This window comes from Coregonus lavaretus, assembly GCF_964263955.1.
Source record: "Coregonus lavaretus genome assembly, chromosome: 26".
Classification (NCBI taxonomy): Eukaryota; Metazoa; Chordata; class Actinopteri; order Salmoniformes; family Salmonidae; genus Coregonus; species Coregonus lavaretus.
In genome coordinates, this window is record NC_140013.1 from 27278850 (window position 1) to 27300986 (window position 22137).

The window sequence follows — 22137 nt, forward strand, 5'->3', positions numbered from 1 at the left end:
TTGGCTCGAGCCAAATTGACTTCTGTGAGAGATGTATTGGTTACATACAGAACACTAGCACACTTAAACTGCAAAATGAGGTGTTTCAACATTTTATTTCAAGAGAGAGAGAGAAAGGGAGAAAGAGAGAGCTGGGGAGTGCATAAAACCAGTTCCATTAATTAGTTGTAACGGTAAAAGTGGTGCCGATTGAAATACTGCTCCCGTCGTGACTGTTACTGCAAGCCAATCAACTTGCATTCTCCCCCTGTGATTCTTCAATAAGGCATTTACTTTGTGTCCTTTCCGTTTTCATACATTACATCTATTTTGAAATGCATGATTCCGTAAATCATAAGTGGGATTCAGTGGGTTGAACTACAGGAGACCTAGGGACAATTACTGCTTCTTGTTTATGTCTTGTTATAAAAACACAATGTTCCTCATGAAGTTGCCCTTCGGTTTAGTGTTGAGATTTCATTAGCGAGACAAAATTCAGTTTTACCTTCAACAACTACAGTTGAAGGGCACTTTTTCATTAAATGATTGAGTTTTTTCCCCCTTTCTCTATCACTGTTTTAAAGTTAAGTAAAAAAAAAAAAAAAAATACATGACATTGCAATGTAATAGAATAAACATATGACTGAAGATTTTCAAAGTTCACATTAGATGCACTTCAGTAGAGAGACTACTCAGTCAGATGTCATGCTAAAAAGACCCTGCTGTGCAGAGCAGCATTGTTTGGTCCAACACTATTGGAGAAATCTAGTGGATGACCTACACTCCCCAAGGTGTGTTAAAGTCAAGTAAGTCACTGGCTCCCTCCCCTGAATGGACAAGTCTATTTTTTGGAGGACAAAGGAATGAGGTGGAAGGTAAAAATAACAAAGGGTCACGTTGAACAGACAATCAATCATTTCACCACAGGACGAAAAACTAGACATAAGACTAGAGGTGAGCTCCATGCAGTAAAAAGAGGACACTGGGAAGCAAACGATCTGTGCACAGTTAGATATAACTATATTATCCCCTTCCAACGTCGTGCTGCAAGGCACACCATGACCCCTGGCACTGTGCAAGGCTAGACCAGCCAGAGAATAATAATCAACAAGTTTTCTTGTAAAATGTGATTTCTGCCTCTGAAAATCACAGATTATCAAAGGCAAGTCAGAACTCAAAGGCTGTTTGCCCGTCTTTATCTTTGGCTGCTCCAATGACAAATGTTCAGCCATTTGGAAGGATGTGTTTTGTCAGATCTCACATCTTGCACTCTTGCAATGAAAGTTAATAATCGGAGTGCCTCTGGATGCTCTCTAAAGTTACAAACAAGGGCAGAAGAGTGGCTGGGACACTTTGGCTCTAAGACCTGCTACTTACCGTTATTAATTCCATGCTAAGGAAACTTGATTTTCCCTTAGCAGTGTGAATCTAATTAATCATTATCTTGACAGCAAATGAAAAACTGAGGACAGATCTGGCCCTCGTATTTTCTTCTGAGTTAATCTGCTTTAAAGTAAATATTTCCTAATGGGCAATATCAAAACATAAAATTCCCAGAGAATACTTATGAATGTATTAGGGCCTTATGGCATTACTTTACATCCCTTAAATATCGGTTTTCATCTTGGAGTGCATCAAATGTTGTAATCAGAGAGGGTTATGGCCTTGCATTAAAGAGAAAGACCTAGTGAGGAACAGGAAGGAACAACAAAGGAAAGATAAAACATAAGCGATTGATGAGGACTGAAGGTTCATTAGAAGACCTGTCGGCAGAAGAATGTCAATGAGCTCTCTAAATGTCACAGTAGAGACAACAGCAGACCTCATCACTCAATGTAGGCCTACTATGAAAACAGCAGCAATAACTCTTTCTCCATCGCTAAATGGTAAATGTTGCACATTTCTCTTACAAAATATTACCTGGTCTCACAGGTCTGTTTAAAGGTAGATACCTTATTCCAGAGAGCCCATGCCTCCCCCTTCATTCCTACCCCAGACCAAGGTGAACACATTGAGGCATAGGTTTGGATGCCTGCTACCTTGCTGAAGGGGATATAATTAGCCTCTGGACTACCCCCGGACCACAACCCCTAGATCACTCTCGACCTTCATGCCTAATTCACCAGACCTCAGCCCCCTTGGCCTCCAGGGCTCCATGGTTGCAGCCTGGATCCCATGGCTGCACTCAGAAATGGGGTTCAAAGTTCAAAGACCATTTTTCCAAGGGGACATATTTTCTTGAAATATTTCTGAGGAGGGAAGTTGACGCCTGGTTGCTTTATTGACGACCCTTTCATTCCTCTATGGGGTTTCCCTGACACTGCATTTATTTGATAAACTTACGTTTTACTCCTAATGCTACTCAAACAAGATACTCCAAACTCACCCACAATTGTTTTGCTAATGTGAAAACAGGAGTAGGGACTGTAGATCCTTGGCTTAAAATGCCACCCAAAATTGGATTTTGCGTTTTTGCCCCATTGAGGCATGCTGGGTATTTTGTGTTTGAAGATCATTTAGGTGTAGGAGTTCAACAGTCTTGGAATTGCCTGTAGACTAGAATTTCAAGGCTTTCTGTAATAAATGAACAAAATGACACAGTACCAATCTTAAGGGAGAATATCGAGCGACAAAAAAGCACTCCAAATCTGTGTCTTTTATCTGTAAATAACAAAGTCATAAAGAAAACGGTTCCCTTTGATATAGAACACAGTAGAGCTGGGACAGATATTGCCTGATGAGAGAGCGATAAGGGGAATGTTTTTAGATTCATTTGACAGTCAGGTAGGAGAGAAGGGAGACTGTTCCACTCTGTGGACGGACCGTCACTGTCTTCCGAGTCGATAGACACACTCTGTCACCACTGGCGGGTAATTCACAGCTTAGAGTTTTTAGTGACACGGGGCTTGCATATATTTATTCCATTACCTTGCATGTGTGCCTGCCTGGGGGCCCTCCTTCGCAATATATTCAGAAGTCAGCCAGCTAGGCAGGGGATTAAACACATCTTTTGGCGGGGCTTATGAGAAAGAATGATAAGTGTTTCACCCTCAAATAGCCAAAGAGGAATAGAGACAAATGGCTCCCCTCGTTTATTGATGATTAATCACTTTAATGGGACTTGAACAGACAAGCCCTTTTCTCTAAGTAGCGATCTTTACTTTGTTAGAGAATGTGACTGCAGCTCAACAGGCCTGGGTTAGAAACGTACAGTATATATACAAAAGCTCACAGAGCGGGACCGCCGAGTGCTGAAGTGCGCAGCGCGTAAAGATTGTCTGTCCTTGGTTGCAACACTCACTACCGAGGTCCAAACTGCCTCTGGAAGCAACGTCAGCACAATAACTGTTAGTCGGGAGCTTCATGAAAAGGGTTTCCATTGCCAAGCAGCCACACACAAGCTTAAGATCACCATGCGCAATGCCAAGCGTCGGCTGGAGTGGTGTAAAGCTTGCCGCCATTGGACTCTGGAGCAGTGGAAACGCGTTCTCTGGAGTGATGAATCACGCTTCACCATCTGGCAGTCCGATGGACGAATCTGGGTTTGGCGGATGCCAGGAGAACGCTACCTGCCCGAATGCACAGTGCCAACTGTAAAGTTTGGTGGATGAGGAATAATGGTCTGGAGCTGTTTTTCATGGTTCGGCTAGGCCCCTCAGTTCCCGTGGAGGGAAATCTTAACGCTACAACACACAATTACATTCTAGACAACTCTGTGCTTTGTGGCAACAGTTTGGGGAAGGCCCTTTCCTGTTTCAGCATGACAATACCCCCGTACAGAAAGCGAGGTTCATACAGAAATGTTTTGTCGAGATCGGTGTGGAAGAACTTGACTGGCCTGCACAGAGCCCTGGCCTCAACCCCATCGAACACCTTTGGGATGAATTGGAACACCGACTGCGAGCCAGGCCTAATCGCCCAACATCATTGCCCGACCTCACTAATGCTCTTGTGGCTGAATGGAAGCAAGTTCAGTGTCCACATACTTTTGGTCATGTAGTGTATCAACTGTTGCAGTAGTGTACTGAGCAGGAAAAGGATGCTTTAGTTAAACTCAATGTTGATCAAGCCCCCAAGCAACACTACCATCAAGAGTCAATTAATCAAATCCAACTGAGAAAGACCACAAATAAACAGAGGGTATAGCAATGCATCCTAAATGATTAGTGTCTCATACCCTTCTCCTCTCCTTGAGGCCTTGATCAAACGACTTAGCTGCTGTGAACGGCGGGGTTGGAGGAAGATAAACTTAACTTTGAATGGGTGGAGGGGAGGAAGGGGAAGCGGGGTATAGCTCCTTTGACTCTCAGTAAAGAACTTATAATTATTCATTCATATCCATTTGCAAGGGTGAGAGTAGTTGGGCCTCAATTTGTCTTCCCTCTCTCCTTTCTCTGGCTGCCTCCACCCCTACAGATCATTAGTTTAACTTTTCATTAGCGGAGATCAATAAGGCGTATCAGTCTCTCGTGGCGAGGATACTCTCGGACCTCCCACTCTCCCTCCTCCTCTCCCCTCAGTCCCTCTCCCTTGTTCTCTGGCTCTGTCATTGACTCCAGGTCCCCCCCATATTACCCATCATCCTCCACAGCAGAAGGGTATACGGAGTGGAGGGCAGAGAGAGAGGGAGATAGAGAAGAGTGAGCAGTGATTTTACTAATGCTGCTCAATAAGGCAGAACTGACAACGCTGAATGATAACCCAATAAAGTTTAATTAAGAACCAGCAGCCTCTCAGGCTTAATACTGAAGATGGCTGGGTGTGTAGCAGGAAATGAAAGTAAAAACATTAGGGACTGGCAAAGTTTAGAGATGCTGTACTGTTTCCATTTGCTGCAGCATTATCTTGATAGTTGCTGTATGCTTATAAAAAGCTGTGGCTTTTGTGACATGATCATTGATTCAGTGCACAGATTTAGTGGATTTTGAAAGTTTTGAGGGAAGGGAGGAGCACTACAGATATGACATTGTGGTTGGTTTGAGTTGGCTACTAAGTCACGGACTGCCTCCGTTGCCATTTTCTCTGTGAACATTCTTCAAAATGTGTCTATTATCAAATCAAATCAAATCAAATCAAATCAAATTTTATTGGTCACATGCGCCGAATACAACAGGTGCAGACATTACAGTGAAATGCTTACTTACAGCCCTTAACCAACAGTGCATTTATTTTAAACAAAAAAGTAAGAATAAAACAACAACAAAAAAGTGTTGAGAAAAAAAGAGCAGAAGTAAAAAATAAAGTGACAGTAGGGAGGCTATATATACAATAGAATAAAGTGACAGTAGGGAGGCTATATATACAGGGGGGTACCGTTGCATAGTCAATGTGCGGGGGCACCGGCTAGTTGAGGTAATATGTACATGTGGGTAGAGTTAAAGTGACTATGCATAAATACTTAACAGAGTAGCAGCAGCGTAAAAAGGATGGGGTGGGGGGGCAGTGCAAATAGTCCGGGTAGCCATGATTAGCTGTTCAGGAGTCTTATGGCTTGGGGGTAGAAGCTGTTGAGAAGTCTTTTGGACCTAGACTTGGCACTCCGGTACCGCTTGCCGTGCGGTAGCAGAGAGAACAGTCTATGACTAGGGTGACTGGAGTCTTTGACAATTTTGAGGGCCTTCCTCTGACACCGCCTGGTATAGAGGTCCTGGATGGCAGGGAGCTTTGCCCCAGTGATGTACTGGGCCGTACGCACTACCCTCTGTAGTGCCTTGCGGTCAGAGGCCAAGCAGTTGCCATACCAGGCGGTGATGCAACCAGTCAGGATGCTCTCGATGGTGCAGCTGTAGAATTTTTTGAGGATCTGAGGACCCATGCCAAATCTTTTTAGTCTCCTGAGGGGGAATAGGCTTTGTCGTGCCCTCTTCACGACTGTCTTGGTGTGTTTGGACCATGATAGTTCGTTGGTGATGTGGACACCAAGGAACTTGAAGCTCTCAACCTGTTCCACTACAGCCCCGTCGATGAGAATGGGGGCGTGCTCAGTCCTCTTTTTTTTCCTGTAGTCCACAATCATCTCCTTTGTCTTGGTCACGTTGAGGGAGAGGTTGTTGTCCTGGCACCACACGGCCAGATCTCTGACCTCCTCCCTATAGGCTGTCTCATCGTTGTCGGTGATCAGGCCTACCACTGTTGTGTCGTCGGCAAACTTAATGATGGTGTTGGAGTCGTGCCTGGCCATGCAGTCATGGGTGAACAGAGAGTACAGGAGGGGACTGAGCACGCACCCCTGAGGGGCCCCCGTGTTGAGGATCAGTGTGGCAGATGTGTTGTTACCTACCCTTACCACCTGGGGGCGGCCCGTCAGGAAGTCCAGGATCCAGTTGCAGAGGGAGGTGTTTAGTCCCAGGATCCTTAGCTTAGTGATGAGCTTTGAGGGCACTATGGTGTTGAATGCTGAGCTGTAGTCAATGAATAGCATTCTCACGTAGGTGTTCCTCTTGTCCAGGTGGGAAAGGGCAGTGTGGAGTGCGATAGAGATTGCATCATCTGTGGATCTGTTGGGGCGGTATGCAAATTGGAGTGGGTCTAGGGTTTCTGGGATTATGCTGTTGATGTGAGCCATGACCAGTCTTTCAAAGCACTTCATGGCTACAGACGTCAGTGCCACGGGTCGGTAGTCATTTAGGCAGGTTATCTTAGAGTTCTTGGGCACGGGGACTATGGTGGTCTGCTTGAAACATGTTGGTATTACAGACTCAGTCAGGGACATGTTGAAAATGTCAGTGAAGACACTTGCCAGTTGGTCAGCACATGCTCGGAGTACACGTCCTGGTAATCCGTCTGGCCCTGCGGCCTTGTGAATGTTGACCTGCTTAAAAGTCTTACTCACATCGGCTACGGAGAGCGTGATCACATAGTCGTCCGGAACAGCTGGTGCTCTCATGCATGCTTCAGTGTTGCTTGCCTCGAAGCGAGCATAGAAGTGGTTTAGCTCGTCTGGTAGGCTTGTGTCACTGGGCAGCTCGCGGCTGTGCTTCCCTTTGTAGTCTGTAATAGTTTTCAAGCCCTGCCACATCCGACGAGCGTCAGAGCCAGTGTAGTATGATTCAATCTTAGACCTGTATTGACTCTTTGCCTGTTTGATGGTTCGTCGGAGGTCATAGCGGGATTTCTTATAAGCGTCCGGGTTAGAGTCCCGTTCCTTGAAAGCGGCAGCTCTACCCTTTAGCTCAGTGCGGATGTTTCCTGTAATCCATGGCTTCTGGTTGGGGTATGTACGTACGGTCACTGTGGGGACGACATCATCGATGCACTTATTGATGAAGCCAGTGACTGATGTGGTGTACTCCTCAATGCTGTCTGAAGAATCCCTGAACATGTTCCAGTCTGTGCTAGCAAAACAGTCCTGTAGCTTAGCATCTGCGTCATCTGACCACTTTTTTATTAGCCGAGTCACTGGTGCTTCCTGCTTCAGTTTTTGCTTATAAGCAGGAATCAGGAGGATAGAGTTATGGTCAGATTTGCCAAATGGAGGGCGAGGGAGAGCTTTGTATGCGTCTCTGTGTGTGGAGTAAAGGTGGTCTAGAGTTTTTTCCCCTCTGGTTGCACATTTAACATGCTGGTAGAAATGAGGTAGAACGGATTTAAGTTTCCCTGCATTAAAGTCCCCTGCTACTAGGAGCGCTGCATCTGGATGAGCGTTTTCCTGTTGATTAATGGCCTTGTACAACTCATTCAGTGCAATCTTAATGCCAGCATTGGTTTGTGGTGGTAAATAGACAGCTATGAAAAGTATAGATGAAAACTCTCTTGGTAAATAGTGTGGTCTACAGCTTATCATAAGATACTCTACCTCAGGCGAGCAAAACCTTGAGACTTCCTTAGTATTTGATTTTGTGCACCAGCTGTTGTTTACAAAAATACAGAGACCGCCACCCCTCGTCTTACCCGAGTCTGCCGTTCTGTCCTGCCGATGTAGCGTATAGCCTGCTAGCTGAATGTTGTCATTGTTGTCATTCAGCCACGACTCCGTGAAACATAAGATATTACAGTTTTTAATGTCCCGTTGGTAGGATAACCGTAATCTTAAATCGTCCATTTTATTATCCAAAGCTTGAACGTTGGCTAATAGGATTGATGGGAGAGGCAGTTTACTCGTTCGCCGTCGGATCTTTACAAGGCACCCCGACCTACGTCCACGGTATCTCCGTCTCTTCCTCACGCGAATGACGGGGATCTGGGCCTTGTCTGGAGTCTGTAGAATATCCTTCGCGAACGCCTCGTTGAAGAAAAAGTGTTCGTCCAACGCGAGGTGAGTAATCGCTGTCCTGATATCCAGAAGCTCTCTTTGGTTATAAGAGACGATGGCATAAACATTATGTACAAAATAAATTACAAATAACGCGGAAAAACACACATAATAGTACAATTGGTTAGAGGGCTGTAAAACGGCAGCCATCTTCTTCCGGCGCTGTTTACATATTATATGCATGTATGTGTGGTGTGCATTTGTGTGTAAATGTAATCCTCACTTACCCAGCACAGTGAGTCGGGCAGGGCGGGACCTCATGGCTGCCTGGATTGCCTGGCACTCAAAGACAGCGTCATCCATCAGCTCCACACGTTGGATCCGGAGGTGGTGTTCCCCTGTACTGTGGTCCCCAATCACTGTGTAACGAGGATAGCCTGGAACACAATGCAACACATGCCCTGTCAGAACCTGGAGTCTTTCAACTTATATCAGCAACACTCAATCCAACTGACATTTTATGAATTGTGCAACAATGCCTGAACACAGGCAATCACAAATGAGTGAAGGATCAGTGGTGCAATATAGATTGTTGACTGCTGTGTTACCGTAAATATTAGGTAATTTGCAGTGGCATGTATTCATGGATACTAAGGGAAGCTTCCCCCCAAAATGGACCAATAAAAAAAGAACACAAATGTAATAATTTATATTTCGTCGCTCTGTGTTTCATTATTTTTCTTCAATTCGCAAGAGGTTAAATGTATCTCACCGGAGAAAGCATCCGAGAGAGCGAAACAGCGCCCCTCTGTCTCTGTATGTGTAGGCCATCTATCTGATGCTCTCTAGTCAAAAAGAGTATGACATTGTTGCTGCCCGTAGCATTGAATGCAAGGGAAGCCAGCAAACATTTGGCCTCCCTTGATAAAGAAAAGTATAAAATAATAGCCAATCAGCTTTGAGCTAAACTGAGTGAGCTCAACTGTGAATGGTCCTGGTGCACCAAAAATACGTTTTGAGGGAAGCCAATTTGGATTTGGCTTCACTCCAATCACATCACATTGAGAGCCAAACGTCATTGACAGAAACAACTTGAATCGTTGCATCTCATTGTGTTGTCCTACGGTGGCTAGCTAACTAGCTAAAATTGGCCCTTTCCTAAATTAGCCATGGATGGAGACAGGGATTTGGACATGTGGTTTTACTTAATTCTCCGTACTGGCCAATGATTATAACGGCGATTCTGATCCAACAATAAATTCATACATTGTGGCCCTGGCCTGAGAGGATGGAAGTAGCTAGATGTAGAAGGCTAATTCAATATGTAGCTAGATGTAGAAGGCTAATTCATGTTAACTAGCTAGCTCATCATTGCTCATGAATAGAAGTTAGGCTAGCGAGCAAGCATTTTAGCCAGGTAGCGTAGGAAAACAAAAAATAAAAGCATGTACTGTATTGCTCTATGACAGAGTCATAGACTGTTTCGTCAACATGAAAGAGAGGAGGATGGCATTGGCGTTTCTCTACAAGTAGGGTGAGTCAACATCTTTTTCTACTTGCACGAACACGCATGCGCACGTGCACGCACGCACACACACACACACACACACACACACACACACACACACACACACACACACACACACACACACAAACACACACACACACACACACACACACACACACACACACAGAAATCAGAACCATGAACATTCACATCATATTTAGCTTAAGTTGATTGGACTAAATAGTTTTTGCTATCTTTTAGTTGTCACTGTATTAGACTAAGCAGAGGTGATTTGATGATGTTGAAATGGTGCTGGAGTAGTGGACGCAGCTCCTGTTTTCTTTGCAACTTGCGGTAACTTACCGTGGTTCTAAACCAATAGTTGTTTAGTAGTACGAATATGTTGGAAACATTAACTTGCTTGACCATGCTATAGGTCATGTAACTGTTTGCTACAAGCAATATGCTTTGTGGACTTCACCAGACAGATGTTGCTCTCTGGTTTTGTGATGAAACAAAGTGTGGTTGAATTTATTCTGCCACTGTGTCTTCTCATTGTCTTGGCCTTAGGCCTATATATCACAGTGGCAAGGCATATGAACTAACAGGTTATAGAGCATACAACGCAATTATCACAACACATAGTTGTAATATGGCTTATTTTTTCTGTCTTGGTTTACCCAGTGATTTTACCCACGCACCGCTAATGCTCATTTGAGATGGGCTATTATTTTTCAAATGAGATGAGATTGGGTAGCAGGTCACTTTAATACAGTATACCTGTCTTAGAATTATTAGTGTCACCAATGTGAAACCAGATTTTCTTATTACAAGGGTAAAAAAACACTACATGTTGAAATAGACATTTTAACATTGGATGAAAACATTGGCATATGAGATTAATGAAAGGGGTTGAAGAGGTTTCTGTATTCTGGAGAGTGAGTATATTTTATTGCAATGGTGAAGAGGCATGGCTAGAGATTGAGATGTGTTTCAGCAGCACAGTGGTGTGAGATTTGGAATTTAATAATGCAGGAAGAGGTATGTCCAGGAGTCCTGACCATTTTACACCGCAGAGTAAAGTTGGATCCCACTGGGCACAGACATCAATTCATCATCTGTTCCACGTTGGTTCAATGTAATTTCATTGAAACGACGTGGAAACAATGTTGATTCAACCAGTGTGTGCCCAATGGGATAGCTCTAAAACACTTGACTTATTGAAATTTGCATTGAGAGTGTGTTGAGGAGTGCATTTCCCCATTGGTAAAAAATAAGTCAGAAAGGGATATGTTTGATTGTGGATCTTTATGGAAAACTGCACAAGCTATCAATATGAATAACTTGAACAGCTCTCTAAAGGCTGACCTCTGTCTAATTATTGGAGAAATGTGTATTAAACAAAAATCTCTGCTTGTGAAATTCTCCAAAATGTTCAGTGTTTCTTGGCAGTGATTGCTTTCTCCTCCTAAGGTTCTCCTGAAATTCACTGATGACAGAACCCGATAGAGTGGAGAGTTTAAGCATAACCAGGCCAACAGTTAAACATTTTATCCAATGATGCGGTTAGTCACACTGAACTTATAAATCAGATGGTATTCCACTCTCAATCTCTGCCAACCCCGCTGTTGGATCACTGCCAATAAATATCTGGATGAAAAATCGATTCCGTTGCATCCATCAATGAGTCATGTTCTCTTCAAAGATTTTCCAGTGACTTAGTATTAAACACTGGGGATTTAAAGAGGTATGTTTTAGCACATGCCACCCAAAATGAGTATAATAGATTAGGATTAATAGACTAGGAGATATCTTAGTCCGATGTAAAATTGAATTTGCTTAGATTTATTCTGACTATTTTGAGGAAGTGTATACTGACTATGGCATCTTAAAATGGACAAACAGTACTATTGCTGCATTTTTCAAGTGAAAGTATTTTAAGGGAGTATGCGAGCACACTCATTTGGTTAGTCGAGTTCGGCTAGGCGCCAGCCGAACTGAAGCATGCTCATGCAGGACGGAAGAGTATATAGCATAAACATAAAACATAGGAAAACATAAAAAGACCAGCATACAATAAGGTACCAAACAAACAGAGAGGAGTGGGTAGGCTATGTGAGCTCTGAGTGGTTCCTCTGTTTATAGGAAAGCCAGATCCTCAGATAGAGAGCGCTCTCGTCTGCCCACATACCGCTGGCAGTTATGGGTCTTATTATTCACATTGACACAAAAGCTTCCATACAGGGCCAGAAGAAGGTCAAAAAGGTTACACATCACTCTAATATAATATAGTGTTGATCAAACTGGGCATCACTCGCTTAATAACATTAATGACCATTGATCTTGAGTTCCATGCTGTTGTTGATTATGCAGCCAGTGAGTCAATGGCTTCGTTGAACTATTTATTTGCTATAAAGGACAGCTTGACAGACGTCTTTCTCTGAAGTTGAATGAGACTCCATTCCTGGAATATATGCTTTGAATGAAGATCCTTCCATGTTGTGTTCAATTACGAGAACCTGCACATTGCACTGGTGTGACCCTGTGTAAGCTCAGGAGAAATTAGATGTTATTTCTCCACAACAAGTAAATGGTATGACCTTGAAGTGACCCCATCCGCCATATATCCAGTGGAGGAGCTTACTGTACTAAATACACTACATGACCAAAAGTATGTGGACACCTGCTCGTCAAACATATCATTCTAAAATCATTAATATGGAGTTGGTCCCCTCTTGCTGCTATAACAGCCTCCACTCTTCTGGGAAGGCTTTCCACAAGATGTTGGAACATTGCTGTGGGAACTTGCTTCCATTCAGCCACAAGAGCATTAGTGAGGTCGGGCACTGATGTTTGGTGATTAAGTCTGGCTTGCAGTCGGCATTCCAATTAATCCCAAAGGTGCTCCATGGGGTTGAGGTCAGGGCTCTGTGCAGGCCAGTCAAGTTCTTCCACACCAATATCGATAAACCATTTCTGTATGGCCCTTGCTTTGTGCACAGGGGGATTGTCATGCTGAAACAAGAAAGGGCCTTCCCCAAACTGTTGCCACAAAGTTGGAAGCACTGAATCGTCTAGAATGTCATTGTATGCTGTACCGTTAATATTTCTCTTCATTGGAACTAAGGGGCCTATCCCGAACCATGGAAACAGCCCCGGACCATTATTCCTCCTCCACCAAACTTTACAGTTGGCAATATGCATTGGGGCAGGTAGTGTAAACCCAGATTCATCTGTCAGACTGCCAGATGGTGAAGCATGATTTATCACCCTAGAGAACACGTTTCCACTACACCAGAGTCCAATGGCTGCGAGCTTTGCACCACTCCAGCTCTTGGCATTGCGCATGGTGATCTTAGGCTTGTGTGCGGCTGCTCAGCCATGGAAACCCATTTCATGAAGCTCCCGAGGAACAGTTATTGTGCTGACATTGCTTCCAGAGGCAGTTTGGACCTCGGTAGTGAGTGTTGCAACCGAGGACAGATTATTTTCAGCACTCGGCGGACCCGTTCTGTGAGCTTGTGTGGCCTACCACTTTGCTGTTGAGCCGTTGTTGATCCTAGAAGATTCCACTTCACAATAACAGCACTTACAGTCGACCGGGGCAGCTCTAGCAGGGCAGAAATTTTACGAACTGACTTGCTGGAACGGTGCCACGTTGAAAGTCACTGAGCTCTTCAGTAAGGCCAATCTACTGCCAATGTTTGTCAATAGAGATTGCATGGCTTTGTGCTCGATTTTATACACCTGTCAGCAATGGCTGTGGCTGAAATAGCCAAATACATTAATTTGAAGGGATGTCCACATACTTTTGTATATATAGTTTATGTACTGTAGGCATATTATGTTGTACTGTACAACAGAATCCCACTGTTCATGTACATAAACAAATGACCCAGTGAATTCACTCCTCTTGCCCTCTAGCAGATTGAACATAATAAGATGTGCTGTTGTAATACAAAAAAGCTTGCTGAGAGTAAATGAAAAACATACCTTAGCGTATATCCAGTTTAATGGCATCTAAATGCCTTTTAAATAGACATTGGTGGATTTAGTGACGACTTTGTCCTGTGACATAACTGGGTTACGTTTATGTCAAACAGATCACACACACAATGGCATTCTTATGTAGAGTGTAGAGCATGCAAAAACCCTGCTTCATTGTTTGGGAGGAAATTTCAGGGATGTCACTGTTGTATAAATATAACTCACGTTGATCTCAATGAATTTCAAAGACAACGTGTGTTAACTAAAGCAAACAATGTAAAATAGCCCCATTAAGGGTAATGAATCCATCAGGACAGAAATGGATTTGTCTTTGTAGTGGATCAATGGCAGGGGAAGGGACGATGAATAGAGGCAGGGGCATAGTGATTTACGCTATTCAGGAAGGACACGTCTCACACTGACACCTCCAGGGATTGAAATAGGGTAGTTGGGGTTGGGAAATGGATGACCAATTAATTTGCTGTCGGGGACAAGCCAGAGGAGCACACGTGTCAGATAGCTTCCAAATACTCTTCACCTCTGTCTAGAATGTTAAGAACACTATCTGGAACATTCTAACACTTAGGTTTTCAATCATTCCATTTGTGCCCTCCAAAAAAGCATACACCAGTGGGCACTCTCCATGGACTGCTTTGAGATATATTCATGCCATTCATGCATATTCATGCCATTCATTTGGTGCAGCTTTGCGCCGGTACATCTCTCTCTTTAATTAGAATAGAAGGCGCTATACAAAGAGAAGGAGCAGAAATTCAGGGAGTGATAGGAATCATCCTCTTTTGTCCTCTGATTTATCAGACTGAATAGTGAAAGATTTTTCTCATTTTAATCACTGTTCCTCTGAATTGACACAGGCCCAGGCGGAGCGAGCTATTGCAAACGCAGCTCCTTCAATGAATAGCAGAGTGGTTCCTATATTGAAATGCGCTGCACAATATTAGACGCCTCACACTTTTATGTATACAGCTGCTTTCCTTGTGTATATAGCCGTGTATATGCCATCATTCTTTATGGCTGACTGTATTGCTTGTTGACATAGGCAGAGACGATAAAAAGAGCAGCTGTGGTACACTTTATTTCAAAAAGTGACATTCATCTTAATACACTGCTCTAAGACCCTGTCCATGCTTTTTAATAAAGATCTCTTTCGTCCATGACAACCTTCTTCAATTCGATGTATCTCATCGACACAGGCTGAATGAAGAGTGGCATTCAGATTCTGCCCATCTCTGAGTGTCCTGGCCCGGCCATTGATCAGCATACAGAGTGGAGTGTGGGTGCACAGTGGTGGAGACATGATCAGTCCACAGCCTCCGTCCACGGCCTCTCGCCCATGACCGTTAAACTGCTGCTGATGTGCCGTTAAGAGTCGCTCTCACCCTCTCTCTCTCTCTCTCTCTCTCTCTCTCTCTCTCTCTCTCTCTCTCTCACCCTCTCTTTCTCTCACCCTCTCTCTCTCTCTCTCACCCTCTCTCTCTCTCTCTCTCTCTCTCTCTCTCTCACCCTCTCTCTCTCACCCTCTCTCTCTCTCTCACCATCTCTCTCTCTCTCTCCTCGTTATCGTAAGTCCTTCTCCTTCTACTCCCTCTCTTCCAGACCACTTCAAAACTGTTGGGTCATTGTTTACTGCCTTCCCCAGCCTCCCGGGGGCCTGATAAGGGCCAGACCGGTGAATGGGACGGATTTATTGGGACAGCGTCGTCCACTGAGGTTTAATTAAGGAGCTCTATCGGTGACAAGAAAGGCACACTAGAGCAGTCACTGAAGGTAAGAGGGTAGGAGACACCAGATCTCCAGTGGAATACATATTTAATCGCACGGATCATAAGAGGCCCCGCTTTTAAAGGGCCCCAGATGATTATTTTGCCATGACTTGAATGGTAACTACTCTGAGAGACAGGCTAGAGATCCCTCAGTGATGGAGGATCTCTAGTGATGGAGGTGTGAAAGGAACTTGGCTATTTTCAGACTCATCTCCCTTACTCCCTGTATAAGGCCGTAGAATGTCGTGAATCCCAAGGATCCCATTTCTAAAGACAATCGGGGGGATAAAATATATTTTAATAAATAATGCAGATTTTCTAAGCTATATGGATTTACTCCCTCAAGAGGTCGGAAGTTAAAAGGTTGTAAATATTTATTTGGAAGAATAGATAGTCATCGCGTCTCATGAATATGGATAAGGCGCAAGCGTCAAGTGGAGAAACTGCAGGCTACTAAAATGACAGTGCAGCAGTAAGTGGTACTCCAAATTAAACAATTAAGGTAATAATACAAGAGGCACAATGTAATTTGGATTGTGAGTTACTCTTCAAAAGCCCATTTACTAGCTAAAAGTACTTGAAATGTGACCCCTGGCTACATTGATACACATTCAGTGTTGATTTTGGGGCTTCTTTGCCCACCACAAACTGTTAATTAATTAGGTTTATCTTTCTATTAGATACTGATGAGGCCTTGGGTACATTTTTGTGGTAGTGCTAAAGTGAATACAACTGTCTGGGGTATTTCACTGTATATATTATTGGACACTAGATATTTGGGGTGGAACATGTAGTGTGGTAATTAAATCTTGAATCCCACTGTCACTGCGTTTTGGACCCCTTTTAAACTGTGTTAGAGCTACAGATGTCTTCTGCATCCACTGATACCAACCATTAGTATGTGTGATTAACAGGGTTAGACTGGTGTTTGTGAGACAAGGGCGGATCCCAAAGGGGTACGGGAGCGGTTCTTCTCACAAAAACGTCTGTAGAGTTCGAATGGTTTGAGCTACAAACTATTATGCTGAGACTCTCACGAACACGTACATGTAATCTGTTTTTCTCTATGACGCTCAGGGGTTCTTCTACATAGAGGGGTTTTTCTACATAGAGATCATAGGAAATCCCAGCACATATTGTCTATAATACTGTAAGCTCACATAGCTGCTGTCACCTTCAAACTCCACACAGTTGTCTCTTTCTACTAGTTGGATATTAATTTCCCACTGAGCAAACAATTTCTGTACTTACACCATTATTATTAATAAATGTTTTATCAGGGTTTTGCTTGGCACACCTTATTTGTTTATTGACATTTGTCAATAAAACTCATGAATGTTTATGTCAAATGTTCCTTCATGTTCTACTTGTAGTCCTGGTTGCCCTGAACAGAAAATGGTAAAACACTTCAATGTTAGCCTAAATATGAAAATGGTTGTTTTGCTGTGGTTACAATGAAGTTAAGACCACATTTAACGCACAGTGCTGCATTGTTATAGGATTATACTGTATGTTTGTCTACCTGCAAAGTAACATTTCTATGGCGATGAGAAAGAAGACATAAACTTTCAAAAGATGAAAAGCAGTGAAGGGAGAAATCCAACATTGACAGATATATGACAGCGTGTAAGTAATAGTACTGGCTTGTAACAGATTGGAAAAGGGATCAGAAACAGACACGTGACAGAAGGAGATTAAGAGTGACCTATGGTTTGATCAATATCTTTCCTTACCTGATAGGTCTCTGCCAACGCCTAGAGCCAGGCCATCTTTGATCCACAGGACAACACCATGGTAGCCAGGAATGGAGCAGGGCAGGGTGACGGGCTGGCCGGCCACCACCACCAGGTCCTGGGGTTGCTGGGAGAACATAGCCTGGACTCCTGGAGAAACATACAGAAAGATAGAGGCACGGTCAGATACTATGATCTAGTTCTCTAACACATTCAAAGACATCGCCTTCAAAACACCTAACCCAAAAGGACAGGTGCAAACACATAACCCAAAAGGACTGGTGCAAACACCTAACCCAAAAGGACTGGTGCAAACACCAAACTTAACAAACCCCTAACCCAACAAGATAGGTGCATTAAAGGTGCTCCACTTTGCTGAAACTCTACTCTGCAAAAGTAATCAAAGCATTTTCATTTACATAGGATTTCCACCCATGCAGATTGGCTGCTCGTATGACACTCCCTCGAAATCACAGCCCTGTCTGCCAACACCACATCTCTGGCACACATTAACTCACACTCACATTCATGTACTTCAGCCGTTCCCGTTATTAGCCGCATGGTGCTACCAGAGCTCAGGCAGAAAGTGTGGTGTGACGGACCCCATTAGGGGTAGGGAGGGGGTGGTGGGGTGGACATAGGGTACTGGAGGCACAGTTGGGGAATGGCACTTAGTGAGAGGTGTCACTGACATGCAGAGTGTTGGTGAGCATGTTGAGGCTCTGATATCTTTGAAGCTATCTCTCTCTGAGTCCACCTAAACAGCAGCCCCCCATCCCCTTCTCCTCCTTGGCATCCTACCACACTGTAGCACAAAGACCATTGGGTAATTGGAAGGCCTTGTGAGAGGAATAGCGGGGAGAATAAAAGCCTTTTAAAGTCAGCCTGTCATCTGGGCTACAGTTCTCGCCTGCCTGTATGTAAAAACAGGCAATGCATCTTGGGATGGGGGATAAGGCAGGAATGTCGACATAGGTTAACAAGTGACACGTGGTCTCAGATCACTAAGATGGACGCTCGTGGTCTCAGATCACTAAGATGGTCTCTCGTGGTCTCAGATCACTAAGATGGTATCTCGTGGTCTCAGATCACTAAGATGGTCTCTCGTGATCTCAGATCACTAAGATGGTCTCTCGTGGTCTCAGATCACTAAGATGGTCTCTCGTGGTCTCAGATCACTAAGATGGACTCTCGTGGTCTCAGATCAGATGGTCTCTCGTGGTCTCAGATCACTAAGATAGTCTCTCGTGGTCTCAGACCACTAAGATGGACTCTTGTGGTCTCAGATAACTAAGATGGACGCTCGTGGTCTCAGATCACTAAGATGGTCTCTCGTGGTCTCAGATCACTAAGATGGTATCTCGTGGTCTCAGATCACTAAGATGGTCTCTCGTGATCTCAGATCACTAAGATGGTCTCTCGTGGTCTCAGATCACTAAGATGGTCTCTCGTGGTCTCAGATCACTAAGATGGACTCTCGTGGTCTCAGATCAGATGGTCTCTCGTGGTCTCAGATCACTAAGATAGTCTCTCGTGGTCTCAGACCACTAAGATGGACTCTCGTGGTCTCAGATAACTAAGATGGTCTCTCGTGGTCTCAGATCACTAAGATGGTCTCTCGTGGTCTCAGATCACTAAGATGGTCTCTCGTGGTCTCAGATCACTAAGATGGTCTCTCGTGGTCTCAGATCACTAAGATGGACTCTCGTGGTCTCAGATCAGATGGTCTCTCATGGTCTCAGATCACTAAGATAGTCTCTCGTGGTCTCAGATCACTAAGATGGACTCTCGTGGTCTCAGATCACTAAGATGGTCTCTCGTGGTCTAAGATCACTAAGATGGTCTCTCGTGGTCTCAGATCACTAAGATGGTCTCTCGTGGTCTCAGATCACTAAGATGGACTCTCGTGGTCTCAGATCAGATGGTCTCTCGTGGTCTCAGATCACTAAGATGGTCTCTCGTGGCCTCAGATCACTAAGATGGTCTCTCGTGGTCTCAGATCACTAAGATGGTCTCTCGTGGTCTCAGATCACTAAGATGGTCTCTCGTGGTCTCAGATCACTAAGATGGACTCTCGTGGTCTCAGATCAGATGGTCTCTCGTGGTCTCAGATCACTAAGATAGTCTCTCGTGGTCTCAGATCACTAAGATGGACTCTCGTGGTCTCAGATCAATTGGTCTCTCGTGGTCTCAGATCAGATAGTCTGTCGTGGTCTCAGATCAGATGGTCTGTCGTTGTCTCAGATCAGATGGTCTGTCGTATCTCAGATCTGATGGTCTGTCGTCTCTCAGATCAGATGGTCTGTCATGGTCTCAGATCAGAATGTCTGTCGTGGTCTCAGATCAGATGGTCTCTCGTGGTCTCAGATCAGATGGTCTCTCGTGCTCTCAGATCAGATGGTCTCTCATGGTCTCAGATCACTAAGATGGTCTCTCGTGGCCTCAGATCACTAAGATGGTCTCTCGTGGTCTCAGACCACTAAGATGGACTCTCGTGGTCTCAGATAACTAAGATGGTCTCTCGTGGTCTCAGATCACTAAGATGGTCTCTCGTGGTCTCAGATCACTAAGATGGTCTCTCGTGGTCTCAGATCACTAAGATGGTCTCTCGTGGTCTCAGATAACTAAGATGGACTCTCGTGGTTTCAGATCAGATGGTCTCTCATGGTCTCAGATCACTAAGATAGTCTCTCGTGGTCTCAGATCACTAAGATGGACTCTCGTGGTCTCAGATCACTAAGATGGTCTCTCGTGGTCTCAGATCACTAAGATGGACTCTCGTGGTCTCAGATCACTAAGATGGTCTCTCGTGGTCTAAGATCACTAAGATGGTCTCTCGTGGTCTCAGATCACTAAGATGGTCTCTCGTGGTCTCAGATAACTAAGATGGACTCTCGTGGTCTCAGATAACTAAGATGGTCTCTCGTGGTCTCAGATCACTAAGATGGTCTCTCGTGGTCTCAGATCACTAAGATGATCTCTCGTGGTCTCAGATCACTAAGATGGTCTCTCGTGGTCTCAGATCACTAAGATGGACTCTCGTGGTCTCAGATCAGATGGTCTCTCATGGTCTCAGATCACTAAGATAGTCTCTCGTGGTCTCAGATCACTAAGATGGACTCTCGTGGTCTCAGATCACTAAGATGGTCTCTCGTGGTCTCAGATCACTAAGATGGTCTCTCGTGGTCTCAGATCACTAAGATGGTCTCTCGTGGTCTCAGATCACTAAGATGGACTCTCGTGGTCTCAGATCAGATGGTCTCTCGTGGTCTCAGATGACTAAGATAGTCTCTCGTGGTCTCAGATCACTAAGATGGACTCTCGTGGTCTCAGATCACTAAAATAGTCTCTCGTGGTCTCAGATCACTAAGATAGTCTCTCGTGGTCTCAGATCAGATGGTCTCTCATGGTCTCAGATCACTAAGATAGTCTCTCGTGGTCTCAGATCACTAAGATGGACTCTCGTGGTCTCAGATCACTAAGATGGTCTCTCGTGGTCTCAGATCACTAAGTTGGTCTCTCGTGGTCTCAGATCACTAAGATGGTCTCTCGTGGTCTCAGATCACTAAGATGGACTCTCGTGGTCTCAGATCAGATGGTCTCTCGTGGTCTCAGATGACTAAGATAGTCTCTCGTGGTCTCAGATCACTAAGATAGTCTCTCGTGGTCTCAGATCACTAAGATGGTCTCTCGTGGTCTCAGATCACTAAGATGGACTCTCGTGGTCTCAGATCAGATGGTCTCTCGTGGTCTCAGATCACTAAGATGGTCTCTCGTGGCCTCAGATCACTAAGATGGTCTCTCGTGGTCTCAGATCACTAAGATGGTCTCTCGTGGTCTCAGATCACTAAGATGGTCTCTCGTGGTCTCAGATCACTAAGATGGACTCTCGTGGTCTCAGATCAGATGGTCTCTCGTGGTCTCAGATCACTAAGATAGTCTCTCGTGGTCTCAGATCACTAAGATGGACTCTCGTGGTCTCAGATCAATTGGTCTCTCGTGGTCTCAGATCAGATAGTCTGTCGTGGTCTCAGATCAGATGGTCTGTCGTTGTCTCAGATCAGATGGTCTGTCGTATCTCAGATCTGATGGTCTGTCGTCTCTCAGATCAGATGGTCTGTCATGGTCTCAGATCAGAATGTCTGTCGTGGTCTCAGATCAGATGGTCTCTCGTGGTCTCAGATCAGATGGTCTCTCGTGCTCTCAGATCAGATGGTCTCTCATGGTCTCAGATCACTAAGATGGTCTCTCGTGGCCTCAGATCACTAAGATGGTCTCTCGTGGTCTCAGACCACTAAGATGGACTCTCGTGGTCTCAGATAACTAAGATGGTCTCTCGTGGTCTCAGATCACTAAGATGGTCTCTCGTGGTCTCAGATCACTAAGATGGTCTCTCGTGGTCTCAGATCACTAAGATGGTCTCTCGTGGTCTCAGATAACTAAGATGGACTCTCGTGGTTTGAGATCAGATGGTCTCTCATGGTCTCAGATCACTAAGATAGTCTCTCGTGGTCTCAGATCACTAAGATGGACTCTCGTGGTCTCAGATCACTAAGATGGTCTCTCGTGGTCTCAGATCACTAAGATGGACTCTCGTGGTCTCAGATCACTAAGATGGTCTCTCGTGGTCTAAGATCACTAAGATGGTCTCTCGTGGTCTCAGATCACTAAGATGGTCTCTCGTGGTCTCAGATAACTAAGATGGACTCTCGTGGTCTCAGATAACTAAGATGGTCTCTCGTGGTCTCAGATCACTAAGATGGTCTCTCGTGGTCTCAGATCACTAAGATGGTCTCTCGTGGTCTCAGATCACTAAGATGGTCTCTCGTGGTCTCAGATCACTAAGATGGACTCTCGTGGTCTCAGATCAGATGGTCTCTCATGGTCTCAGATCACTAAGATAGTCTCTCGTGGTCTCAGATCACTAAGATGGACTCTCGTGGTCTCAGATCACTA

General features: G+C 44.6%; 1 protein-coding gene across 1 annotated transcript in view; it reads right to left on the reverse strand.

The window, feature by feature from the left end:
- The window catches only part of LOC311101300 (kin of IRRE-like protein 3), a gene marked incomplete at both ends in the record, with an annotated part of 80970 nt that extends 63650 nt beyond the window's left edge, over positions 1-17320 (reverse strand). The window contains 2 exons of the mRNA XM_084142428.1: positions 8458-8607; positions 17182-17320. Of these exons, the coding sequence (XP_083998554.1) occupies positions 8458-8607; positions 17182-17320 (289 nt within the window). The remainder of the gene's footprint in view (positions 1-8457; positions 8608-17181) is intronic.
- Positions 17321-22137: the final 4817 nt, after the last annotated feature.